Source organism: Salmo salar, chromosome 11, assembly GCF_965601325.2.
Source record: "Salmo salar chromosome 11, fSalSal1, whole genome shotgun sequence".
Lineage (NCBI taxonomy): Eukaryota > Metazoa > Chordata > Actinopteri > Salmoniformes > Salmonidae > Salmo > Salmo salar.
In genome coordinates, this window is record NC_138301.1 from 32,209,323 (window position 1) to 32,223,407 (window position 14,085).

General features: G+C 41.9%; 1 protein-coding gene across 1 annotated transcript in view; it reads left to right on the forward strand.

Moving 5' to 3' along the window:
* LOC106594991 (FERM domain-containing protein 5) overlaps positions 1–10,544 on the forward strand; it is a 124,149-nt gene extending 113,605 nt beyond the window's left edge. The window contains exons 13-14 of the mRNA XM_045689335.2: positions 565–671; positions 5,747–10,544. Coding sequence (XP_045545291.1) covers positions 565–671; positions 5,747–6,339 — 700 coding nt within the window. The 3' untranslated portion in view covers positions 6,340–10,544. The remainder of the gene's footprint in view (positions 1–564; positions 672–5,746) is intronic.
* The last annotated feature ends 3,541 nt before the right edge of the window (positions 10,545–14,085 follow it).

Genomic DNA, 14,085 nt, shown 5'->3' on the forward strand with positions numbered 1-14,085 from the left:
AGTTTGATGTGTGAGTTACACCATGGCTGTGTTTAGACAGGTAGCCCAATTCTGATCTTTTTTTCCACTCATTGGTCTTTTGACCAATCACATCAGATCTTTTTCAGATCTGATCTGAATGGTCAAAAGACCAATTATTGAAAACAATATCAGAATTGGGCTACCCATGGCACTTAGTTTGAGCATGTTGCTTACAACTCTAGATGGTGTGATTCCCACATGGCCCACATACTGAATATACACTATATGTTACTGGACTGTGAGTCCCTTTGGATAAAACTGTCAGCTGAATTTCCTCCACTATATATCATCCTATCTAGAACCTAAAAGGGTTCTTCAGCTGTCCCCATAGGAGAACTCTTTGAATAACTATTTGTTTCCAGATAGAACCCTTTTCGGTTTCATGTAGAACCCTTTCCACAGAGGGTTCTAAATTTAACCAAAAATGGTTCTACCTGGAATCAATAAGGGTTCTCCTATGGGGACAGCAGAAGAAACCTTTTGTAACCCTTTTTTCTAAGAGCGTATGCCTTTAACCCCAACATGTAACATGTTTAAACACAGGGCTGGTCTGGTACCCAGTAGGAGCTGTCCTTCCATCACCCACGGCCCAAGGCTGACCAGTGTCCCCCGACAAAGACGGAGAGCTGTACACATCTCCATCATGGAGGGTAAACACACACTGGCCCCTCCCCACACATATCAGTTACAATCATTTACAGTAGACATAGATAGGGCTGAATTAAGTCTACTTATGTGTGTAACAAAAAGTTATAGCACACAGATGGCTGGTTTGCCAGACCCAGATAAAGCCTATTTCTGGACTGAAAAGTATGCTCAATGAATAATCTCCATTGAAAGTGAAATTTAGCCCATTAGTAAACTGGTCCCAGATTGCATCTGCACCGCTAGCAGAGCTACTTTAAACCCTACTTTTTCTTTAGAAGTGCCTTACAAAGCAGCTGCCATAAGATTTAAACGTGTCTGAGGTCTATGCTGCTATGGTACTTCACTGCCTCTATTCTGGGAGCTTTTACACACACACACACACACACACACACACACACACACACACACACACACACACACACACACACACACACACACACACACACACACACACACACACACACACACACACTGACACACAAAGCTTGTCTTGAGCAGTAACCTGAGTAGTACCTTTGCTATGAGAGCGGAGCAACAGTTGTGTGTGTCATTCAGGCTTATCCACACACACACACACACACACACACACACACACACACACACACACACACACACACACACACACACACACACACACACACCAAAGGCTGCACCAATTATCTATTCTCCTTTGTCATTCTTGCAATTCTCTCAAGAGTTGCTGTGACTGTAAGGTATTATTGTGGCAGGAGAAAGTCACTTTGCTGCTTTGTAAAGAACATTCACAGTCCCTTTTACAGTATAAACGGGAACGTGAAGTAGCAACTTACCTACATGATGTCGGTTGCATTGTATTGTATTGTACAATGACAGGTCCTGATATTGAACCCCTCCAACCCTGTCCAAACCTTTCCTGTTCTTCATTGGTATCAGTGGTAATAATACCCAGTCTAAAAATAGCCCTCCTGTCAGGGCCTCTCCATGTATGTCACTATGGAGCATATATGGTTAGAAGGGTAGCAGTTTTAGGGGGTGGGGGGGTAGGTTAACCACACTGCAATTGGGCCACATTCCTGCTCTCAGGATGCTGCCAGTCACTCTCCCAGCCTGCCTGGCTGTCATAGAGACAGAGTGGTGTAGTGTAGCCAGCCATCGCCAGTCACAAGGACAAAGGGATAGGGGACAACAGCAGACAGGGGACAAGGGACAAAAGTAGAGCGGACAGACACAGGGGAAGAGTAGGGTGGTAGGACGGTGGTAGGACGTTAGTAGGGCAGTTGTTGGACAGTGGTAGCTTGGACAGTGCGCTTATTCACTCCTTCAACAGCCACCATGGTGAAATGCCTGATCCGGATCGAGACCAAGGTGAATGTGCATCTGTGCATGATCAACCACTGCTACCGTGATATGAAGGTCCGCGTCCTCCAGCTGGGGCCCAGACTCATGGGCAAGGTTCTGGGGGCCATACCCATCTTCCCTGCCCTCCCTGGGGTACACTCAGCCTCCGGGTTTGGGTCCGCAGAGGCCTCCAGGGCTTCGTCCAGGCTGAGCGTAACACCTCCTGGTTATGGCTCCAACAGGCCAGGTAGCTCCTCCGAAGGTAAAGGACCTCATCATCATGGCACAGGATTCAGAATCCCTTACTAAACCATCCAGGGTTACACTTACACATCTTAAAGAGCAAGTACCTCATCATGGCACAGATTCCTCCATCTAGTGTTACAGATCTTAGTAACATTGCTTTGAAACAGCTTTGGAAGCCATGACCCTGGAGTCTGGGGTAACACAAGAAGCCTTCGAGGAACCTCTTCCTTCTCAGATTCCCTGTTTTCGTTTGAGATGGAACGATGGCATGTGGCTAGACGGAAGTATTTGTTTTGGGTCTGGTGTTGTGCGAAATGTTGTCTCGAGTAAATGTTATGGCCGACGGCTTTGATTCTGAGTTGATTTGGTTTAAGGTCATGTTAGTAGTGTTGTAGAGTGACATCAGTGGCTGCATTGCATGTCTGTTGTTTATGTGAAGCAGTGTAGTGGAGCATTTGGAGAGGATTGCTTGGGGTATTCCAGGTATTCATGGGTTGCATGTTTCATCAAAGTATCTTTTTGAATGTTTGTTTTGGACTGATGCCCAACTAAGCAATTTACTCAATGCATCGTCAATGAGCAATGATGAAGATTTCATCAAAAGTGGCTTGGAAATACAATGCCATTCAAAATGAGGCAAATAATTAGTAGGAAAACCTTTTTTCATCATTTTGATGTCGCCAGATTGACTTTAGATGTACAGTCATGGCCAAAGGTTTTGAGAATGACACAAATATGAATTTTCACAAAGTCTGCTGCCTCAGTTTCTTTAGATACTTTTGTCAGATGTTACTATGGAATACTGAAGTATAATTACAAGCATTTAATAAGTGTCAAAGGCTTTTATTGACAATTACATTAAGTTGATGCAAAGAGTCAATACTTCTTTTTCAAGACCTCTACAATCCGCTGTGGCATGCTGTCAATTAACTTCTGGGCCACATCCTGACTGATGGCAGCCCATTCTTGTATAATCAATGCTTGGAGTTTGTCCGAATTTGTGGGTTTTTGTTTGTCCACCCGCCTCTTGAGGATTGACCACAAGTTCTCAATGGGATTAAGGTCTGGGGAGTTTCCTGGCCATGGACCCAAAATATCGATGTTTTGTTCCCCGAGCCACTTAGTTATCACTTTTGCCTTATGACAAGGTGCTCCATCATGCTGGAAAAGGCATTGTTCATCACCAAACTGTTCCTGGATGGTTGGGAGAAGTTGCTCTCGGAGGATGTGTTGGTACCATTCTTTATTCATGGCTGTGTTCTAGGCAAAATTGTGAGTGAGCCCACTCCCTTGGCTGAGAAGCAACCCCACACATGAATATTCTCAGGATGCTTTACTGTTGGCATGACACAGGACTGATGGTAGCGCTCACCTTGTCTTCTCCGGACAAGCTTTTTCCGAATGCCCAAAACAATCGGAAAGGGGAATCATCAGACAAAATGACTTTACCCCAGTCCTCAGCAGTCCAATCCCTGTACCTTTTGCAGAATATCAGCCTGTCCCTGATGTTTTTCCTGGAGAGAAGTGGCTTCTTTGCTGCCCTTCTTGACACCAGGCCATCCTCCAAAAGTCTTCGCCTCACTGTGTGTGCAGATGCACTCACACCTGCCTGCTGCCATTCCTGAGCAAGCTTTGTACTGGTGGTGCTCCGATCCCGCAGCTGAATCAACTTTAGGAGACAGTCCTGGCGCTTGCAGGACTTTCTTGGGCGCCCTGAAGCCTTCTTCACAACAATTGAACCGCTCTCCTTGAAGTTCTTGATGATCTGATAAATGGTTGATTTAGATGCAATCTTACTGGCAGCAATATCCTTGCCTGTGAAGCCCTTTTTGTGCAAAGCAATGATGACGGCACGTGTTTCCTTGCAGGTAACCATGGTTGACAGAGGAAGAACAATGATTCCAAGCACCACCCTCCTTTTGAAGCTTCCTGTCTGTTATTCAAACTCAATCAGCATGACAGAGTGATCTCCAGCCTTGTCCTCGTCAACACTCACACCTGTGTTAACGAGAGAATCACTGACATGATGTCAGCTGGTCCTTTTGTGGCAGGGCTGAAATGCAGTGGAAATGTTTTTTTTGTGATTCAGTTCATCTGCATGGCAAAGAGAGACTTTGCAATTAATTGCAATTCATCTGATCACTCTTCATAACATTCTGGAGTATATGCAAATTGCCATCATACAAACTGAGGCAGCAGACTTAGTGAAAATTAATATTTGTGTCATTCTCAAAACTTTTGTGTAATGGTCGTCGTAGGCAGTGGACCAAAATGCAGCGGGTTGAGTGCTCATCTTAACTTTATTGAAGACATATCAAAACCAAAAAATTAGCGAACAAACAGGATTACAGGCTAAACACAACTATGCAATCACAACTTCCCACAAAACCCAAACAAAACACATCCCTCTATATAGGACCTTCAATCAGAGGCAACGAGGAACAGCTGCCTCCAATTGAAGGCCAAATCAATAAACTAAACATAGAACTAAAAAGACTAGACTAGAACATAGAAATATACTAACATAGAACATAGCCCAAAAACCCCGGAAAACACTAACCAAACACCCCTCTACATAAGCACACACCCCGAACCACATAAAACAAATACCCCCCTGCCACGTCCTGACCAAACTACAATAACAAATAACCCCTTTACTGGTCAGAACATGAGATTTTGGCCATGACTGTAGTATAGCGTTAGCTACCTAGCTAAGATTGAGTGGACACCGGATTTTAGCTAGCTACTGTTAGCATTGCTAGCTATTTTTGACAAACTTAGCTAGCTAATGACAACATTGCCATGTCTAAAGTAAATTTGACAACATGATAATGCTGGAAAAGTTGTTTCCTACTAAACATTTGACTACTTTAGCAATATCATCGTATTTCCAGGCAGTATAGTGTAATTTAGAGTAAACAGTCGTTAGCCTCCGTCCAGAATGACTGGGTTTATCAGGATTTTAGGGCACCACTGTGGCGCCACCGATAGAGGCCGGATTGAGAACGTTCATAACAATGGCATGACGCAACCGAGTGATGGAGGATAAACCTATGAATATTTAGGTCAGAGGGGCCTACTGTATTAGAACACCTTTGTTCCTCTGAGTTCGACTTGAAGCAGGACAAGGTAGTATCTACAACCTACAGGGAATGTGTGTTAGAGTGAAACCTATGATCCTCCATGAGGACTCTGATTCTCCCCCTGGATCATTTTAAAGGCTGGCTGAGCTCTCTATTTTCACATTAACACTCTGGGCTACAGAGTAGATCCTGCCTCTCATCCCAAAGGTCTCCTGACTCAGGGATTGCCATGAATAACTAGATCTGAACACTGAACTGAGAGACACAATATCTCTCTGCCCCAATGTGTAGTTTTGTTCCATGGTACACTGATATGTGTTATGTGGATTCACTAGTTGTGTAATAGGAGTTGTTGCTCATTGTCTTTATGATGGGATACATTTTCACAGCTCTGAGTTTGATGTTTCTTCTACTATCTCTATCTCTCTCAGGCCTGGAGTCCCTACGAGACTCCGCCCACTCCACACCCGTGCGTTCTGTCTCCCATGGCGACTCCTTCATGCCGAGACACCGTCACCACACAACAGATGCCGGCGAGGGCGGGTCATCCCAGCAGGTCATCTCTGACGAGGCCTACTGCCCCTCAGACAGTGTGCTGCCCACCCCCACGGCCGAACACAGCCTGGAGCTAGCCGTGGCGCGCCACCCTAATGGAGCCCCCTGCAGCATCGAAGAGGAGGAGTCGGAGGCCGGGACTCCTGAGGGACAGGTGGCTGAGTTTGGCCCCGACGGCAGAGTATTTCGGCTGGGTCGGACCAGGAAGTCTCTCCCTAACAACGAGGTACAGGAGCTACATAAGTTCATCCTGAGTGTGTTGCGTATGTTCCTGGTGACCATGGGACTGCTGTTCGCCCTGCTCTCCCTCCTCATCATGCTGACTGAGTCTGACCTGGACATCGCCTTCCTCCGGGACATACGCAAGACGCCTGAGTTCCAGCAGTTCCACTTTGAGTATTTCTGCCCTCTCAGACGGTGGGTTGCCTGCAAGTTCCGCTGGATGGGAGGCTTCCTTATAGACAAGTGAGAAAGACTGAGCGATGGAGGGAGAGAAAGAGGAGTGAATGAAAAAGAGGCCTCCTCTGAGAGGACATATGCGAAGGATGGGGGAGGATAGGAGAAAGTAAAGGAAGGCTGTAGACAGGAAGGGAGGGCTGCTCCATCTGAACGGGAATTAACCTTCAACCTTCTCCCACAAGTCACTTCCTGTTACAAGCCAAGGACCGCCCCCTTCGCTGACCCTCTTCCTTTTTCTAACCATCAGACTGAACGGAGGACATTTTCTGAGCTCATGTTTTACTTTGGAAATTCAGGTCATTTCAAGGTACTTTATTTTTTACCAAGAGACAAGGCAACAGAGTTATAAAACGACATAAAATGAGACATCTGAGGTCTGTTATAGGCCTGGGAAGAAACACATATTATTCAACCAACAGAACAACAACAGTTGCCTTTATTTTCTATTACTTCATATGAACATCAATTGTAAGAGAGAAAAAATCTGTATAATAATAAGATGGATACAAATATATTAGATGGACATTGATATAAAAACAGAGGTGTGAAGTGTTGAGTTGTGTACTGTACAATGAGTTTGAGCTGAGAAAGGATGAGAAAGAGAGATGAAAAACCATGCCTTTTACTCATTTGGGGTCAACATCTAAAACATCCATGATAATCATTCTAATGCTGCTGAAACTTTCATTTGGGCTGCTATTGGAGGAGAAACATTTCTACTGGCAGGAGTACTGAAGTCTGGAGTCGGAAAAAGAAACAAAGATATGATATTCAATATAAGATGTAAAAAGGTACGTTTTTGAATGTACAGTACCATTCAAAAGTTTGGACACACCTACTCATTCCAGTGTTTTTCTTTATTTTTACTATTTTCTACATTGTAGAATAATAGTGAAGACATCACAACTATGAAATAACACATATGGAATCATGTAGTAACCAAAACAGTGTTAAACAAATACAAATATATTTTACATTCTTCAAAGTAGCCACCCTTTGCAGAATGAAGAAAAAGCAGCCAACAAGTGCTCAGCATATATGGGAACTCCTGTTGGAAAAGCATTCCAGGTGAAGCTGGTTGAGAGAATGCCAAGAGTGTGCAAAGCTGTCATCAATGCAAAGGGTGGCTACTTTGAAGAATCTAAAATATATTTAGATTTGTTTAACACTTTTTTGGTTACTACATGTGTTATTTCATAGTTTTGATGTCTTCACTATTATTCTACAATGTAGACAATAGTAAAAATAAAGAAAAACCCTTGAATGAGTACGTATGCCCAAACTTTTGACTGGTACTGTATATATACACTGAGTATACCAAACATTTGGAACAGTCTCAATTCGCCGGGGCACGAACTCAACAAGGTGTTGAAAGCGTTCCACAAGGATCCTGGCCCATGTTGACTCCAATTCTTCCCACAGTCAAGTTAGCTGGATGTCCTTTGGGTGGTGGACCATTCTTGATACACACGGGGAACTGTTGAGCATGAAAAACCCAGCAGCGTTGCAGTTCTTGACACAAACTGGTGCACCTGGCACCTACTACCATACCCCATTCAAAGGCACTTAAATCTTTTGTCTTGCCCATTCAGCCTCTGAATGGCACACATACACCATCCACGTCTCAATTTTATCAAGGCTTAAAAATCCTTCTATAACCTGTCTCCTCCCCTTCATCTACACTGATTGAAGTAGATTTTACAAGTGACATCAACAAGGGAGGCTTTCACCTGGTGAGTCTATGTCATGGAAAGAGTAGGTGTTCTTAATGTTTTGTGCACTCAGTGTACTATACTGTCTTGTAAGAAAGTTGAAGAATATCTGTGTAATGACTGTGTGTGTCCTAAACTTGGTTTATAGTTTGTTAATTAACCATCATTACAAATTGGCATGGAACAATCAAGAGACAGTCATACAGTACATCAAAACTATAAACCAAATGAATGGAATTGTTGTATTTTCTGATTTCAAATGGCATCAGATAGAATACTGTTACGAATTATTTTAATCAATGTATAAAAACTAGCAATCATGAGTTTTTTAAAGAAACTTTCAAAAAAGATCAATCAAACTAGATGCAATGGTGTTCTTTGTTATTATTATGTGACCTGGAAAGTACAGTAAGGGGTAGAACACAGTGGTCAACCTCTTGAAAACACTGACTAGATGTGCAATACTATAACGATAAAAACTATGAGTATTTTAAGGTTGGATATGGTACATTTTAGTTTATTAAATGTGTACTTTGATATAAATAATTCTGGTTATTTTCTAAAGGTATAAGAAAATGAAAAGGCCTGCTGTGAACATGCCTAGGTGAACATGCCTAGGTGAAAAATACATTTCAACTTGTAGTTGTGCTTATGCATTGGGTTATTTTAAAATGTTGAATATATTGAAGTCCTGCTGAATTATTTTGTACAAAGTAGAGTCTCCTTATATTTAGAGTTTTCCTTGTATAACCTATTTTAACTGAACGAATGTTATTTTTTATCATTGAAAATGATACTTTTTTAGCGCAGTTATTCAGATGAGGACTAGAATTCAAATACGCAAAGTAGGTGGAGATTCAGGGACGGTTTCCCGGAATCTCTAAGCTTACACCTGAGTTATGGCATCCTTAATGGTGCATCTCCATTCAAAGTGCTTTGTAGTCTAGGAATCGGTTTAATCTGGGCCAGGGAAAGTTTTTGTCAGGTTTACCTCCAAATCCACCTAAGGGAACATTATACCCTCTCATTTTCACACTGTCTTTACATGTCTACCAAAGATACCTCTCTGCAGCCTCAGTGGTACTTCACATGAGAGCTAGAGTTCCTGAGGAGGGTTTGGGAGAGGGCTGACTAGTGAAGAGCTGCAGAACAGGACAATGATAATCACTACAAGCTTCTATTATATTGTCCTTAGCCGGCACTCTATCTGTTGGCTTAGAATTAACAAATTGAGAGAGGGAATAGCATCAGTTTAGGGTTGAAAAATTCTGGAAAATGTCCCCAAATTACCATGCTTTCCAGGAATCCCAGTTGGAAGATTGCTGGAAACGGGGGGGAATAAGCAGAAAATCGGGAATCCTCGTACCAGGAATTCTGGAATATTGGGAAAGTGGCCAGAAATTTTGCAACCCTACATAGACTCAAGATAAAAGTATCTTTCTACATCATCATTTGGTTTTGCATCAGTACAATCCTATCAGACATATGTATGTTGTTTTAATGTTATAATCCCTCAATAGAATAGTGTATGGTGGGTTTAATAAATAATATAGATTTATTAATTCATGTGGTCTGCTATGCAGCAATATTAAGATAACGACAAGTGGTTGGTCCCTGATTGGTGTATTAGATTAAAGTGATTGATTTTGTTTGAAGTTGTGGAAGGCCAGTCAAGGCAAAAGATTTAGATTTTTATACCTCAGATCGCAACTTTCAATTTCAGTTCAATGTGTATGACAAACAATACAACCTTATTTGAGCAATAATGAAAACATTTGAAAATAATTAAATGTTGAAATCAATGTGGGCAGCTAGACAGAAAAAGTAAGTGATGTTTTTTGGTTTGTTTTGATGTGTTCTTCTGTCTTTCCATATAGGATCACTGGATATTCAAGTGACATGTTTTTCATGATTAGCCTACCTACCGTTATACTGGTGAACCTAGCTTCTTAATGCATGGGATGAGATGATGATGAGAAGATGGTGTAGCAGTAACATGCAGTTCAGTTTTGATTGCAATGGGTTGTTGCAGGTTGTTGCAGTCATGCTGCACATCTCAAAAGATCGCTACAAATCAATAGCAATATCATATTAGTGTGGTTCCGGAGATGTGCAAACGTCTCCAGGGGTCGTATTCGCTAGAAACCAAACTGAAGAAACAAACAGGGAGGGACTACCTTAACTTCTTTGCAAGACATTTTCCTACGGTGTGTGCACCAATGAATACTAGCGACCCAGGTGGTAAGATCTGACAATCTGAGCAGTGTGACTGCAATGAAGACAACCTGGAACGTCCCCAATGACTCCAGTGTTAGGAACACCCAGACAGCCTCTGCAATGTCCTTCTGTTAGCTCCCTTACTGTCTCATGGCCATGCATATGGATCGGTCTCTGTAAGCATGTCTTCTGCATTTCTGTTGTTACTCCCAATCAAGACTGAATATTTTTTATCACAGAATGAAGACTGGTGTAATCGATGATTAATTTATCAATAAATATAATTTATTCTTAAATGTGTGTGCCATATCCTTCACCTCATGAGTCTTACTCATACCATCTCAACCATTGTAACACTTATTTTTTAACAGTATAAAACACTATACAATATTTGTTATTTCTGATGGTTCCTTGTAAACCTTACCGTATGCTTCCCAGTCTAAACAGTTCGCACATACAGTACCATTCAAAAGTTTGGACACACCTACTCATTCAAGGGTTTTTCTTTATTTTTACTATTTTCTACATTGTAGAATAATAGTGAAGACATCAAAACTATGAAATAACACATATGGAATACTTTAGTACCAAATAAAAATATATTTTAGATTCTTCAAAGTAGCCACCCTTTGCCTTGATGACAGCTTTGCACACTCTTGGCATTCTCTCAACCAGCTTCATGATGCTTTTCCAACAGTCTTGAAGGAGTTCCCACATATACTGAGAACTTGTTGGCTGCTTTTCCTTCACTCTACGGTCCAACTCATCCCAAACCATCTCAATTGGGTTGAGGTCAGGTGATTGTGGAGGCCAGGTCATCTGATGCAGCACTCTATCACTCTCATTGGTCAAATAGCCCTTACACAGCCTGGGGGTGTGTTTGGGGTCATTGTCCTGTTGAAAAACAAATGATAGTCCCACTAAGCGCAAACCAGATGGGATGGCGTATCGCTGCAGAATGCTGTGATAGCCATGCTGGTTAAGTGTGCCTTGAATTCTAAATAAATCACAGACAGTGTCACCAGCAAAGCACCCCCACACCATTACACCTCCTCCTCCATGCTTCACTATGGGAACCACACATGCGGAGATCATCCGTTCGCCTACTCTGCGTCTCACAAAGACAGCGGTTGGAACCAAAAATCTCAAATTTGGACTCATCAGACCAAAGGACAGATTTCCACCGGTCTATTGTCCATTGCTCATGTTTTTCTTTTTCTTCTTATTGGTGTCCTTTAGTAGTGGTTTCTTTGCAGCAAATCGACCATGAAGGCCTGATTCACGCAGTCTCCTCTGAACAGTTGATGTTGAGATGTGTCTGTTACTTGAACTCTGTGAAGCATTTATTTGGGCTGCAATCTGAGGTGCAGTTAACTCTAATGAATGTATACTCTGCAGCAGAGGTAACTCTGGGTCTTCCTTTCCTGTGTCGGTCCTCATGAGAGCCAGTTTCATCATAGCGCTTGATGGTTTTGGCAACTGCACTTGAAGAAACGTTCAAAGTTCTTGACATTTTACAGATTGACTGACCTTCATGTCTTAAAGAAATGATTTACTGTTGTTTCTCTTTGCTTATTTGAGCTGTTCTTGCCAGAATATGGACTTGGTCTTTTACCAAATAGGGCTATCTTCTGTATACCACCCCTACCTTGTCACAACACAACTGATTGGCTCAAACGCATTTAGGAAAGAAATTCTACAAATTAACTTTTAAGAAGGCACGCCTGTTAATTGAAATGCATTCCAGGTGACTACCTCATGAAGATGGTTGAGAGAATGCCAAGAGTGTGTAAAGCTGTCATCAAGCGGCTGTCATCAAGGTGGCTACTTTAAAGAATCTGAAATATAAAATATATTTAGATTTGTTTCACACTTTTTTGGTTACTACATGAATCCATGTGTTATTTCATAGTTTTGATGTCTTTACTATTATTCTACATTGTAGAAAATAGGAAAAATAAAGAAAAACCCTGGAATGAGTAGGTATGTCCAACTTTTGGCTGGTACTGTATATTGTGACAATTTTTGTGACTGTTTTGTTGTCCGGGCAGGTATTTTTTTCAGCTGTTTGAGAAAACAATTTTTCGAAGCAAATCCAGGTTCGTTACCCGAAGTCTATGCCCTTCGTCAATGATTTGTCAACAGGACTACACCTAGTAGGAGTGGGAAATATGGACGGGATTCTTCAATGAAGTGTTTGTTGTCATTGAACGAGAGACGACTCGTTTTCATGCACATATTTTCACTTGAGAAATACTGCACCAAAAATCTTAGTTAGATGTAAAATTGCGCTAATAAGACCTCGGGAAAAACGTCAATTTATGACAGATTTCTTGATTTATCTTAGATTCATTTGGACTATTTTAAAGAACTGTTTCTGGCAGCGAAGAGGCCTCCAGTGGTCAAAAGTCCGTTTTAGCATGGGCAGAGCCATTTTATTTATTTGTTTATTTAAGCTTTATTTAACCAGGAAGGGCTCATTGAGATTTGAAATCTCTTTTTCAAGAGCGTCCTGGCCAAGATAGGCAGCACCAAGTAATTTCACAATTAAAGACAGACATGAAAAACTACAAGTAATCTAGTAAAAACCATAGAATTCACAGGAGTATAACAAAATCATAAATCAGGAATCAGCCTCAAAATCCTTCATCAGTGATTTAAAAACACCAATCAGGACAAGTTCTTCCAGTTTAAAAGTATTTGTTAAGCCGTTCCAAGCCGATGGAGCAGAGTACATTAAAGCCCTTTTACCAAATTCAGTTCGGACATTTGGAACAGTTAGCAGGATAAAGTCCTGCGAATGAAGAAAGTACCCACCACATTTCTGAACAATAAAAAGGCCCAAATAAAATGGTAGTAACCCAAAATGGCTTTGTAAATAAAAGTATACCAGTGACGGGCCATTGAGCGCTTCCAGCATTTAAAAAATAGTCAAAGTAGTAAACTAGGTGGGGATTTTTATGGTTGTAGCCTCAATGGTGCAGCCCATGCTGGCACAGACACTATGATGGCACAGATATAAAGATGTCTCCTCTATCCATCTATTTTCCTGGCTATGTTGTTGCTACGGTGGCTCAAGAGGGACAAACAGTAATATTGCCGCTTTTTTCTTTAGGGAATATGCGAGCACAGACGTTTGCTTCGCCTAGCCGAGTTCTGCTAGGAGTAAACTAAACATATGTTTGCGGATGCCTTAACGTTTAGAGCGTTGGGCCAGTAACCTAAAGGTTGTTGGATCGAATCCCCGAGATGACAAGGTAAAATTCTGTCATTCTGCCCCTGAACAAGGCAGTTAACCCACTGTTCCCCCGGGCGCCGAAGACTTGGATGTCGATTAAGGCAACGCCCTGCACCTCTCTGATTCAGAGGGGTTGGGTTAAATGCTGAAGACACATTTCAGTTGAAGGCATTCAGTTGTACAACTGACTAGGTATCATCCCCCTTCCAGTGCTAGTATGACTTCAGTGTAGTTATTGTGAATATATTACAACACTGCCATTTAGAGGTGAAATACTGGCACTAGATCTTCACTAGTGGGTTTTCTATGGCTCTCATTAGACAACATGATAATAACATGACTTGTCTGCCTCAGCCGCCGTACTGAAAAATAATAAACTCCATGAAAAGTGCAACTTCAGCTATAACTTTATTTACTTACAAAACAATAGCAAAAGTGTCTTGCAGATAAAACATACAACATAAAAAAACAACCAATGACGGCCTACCCCGGCGAAACCCGGACGACGCTGGGCCAAATATGCACCACCCTATGGGACTCTCAATCATAGGCGAATGTGATACAGCCTGGATCAGGACCACAATGTTCT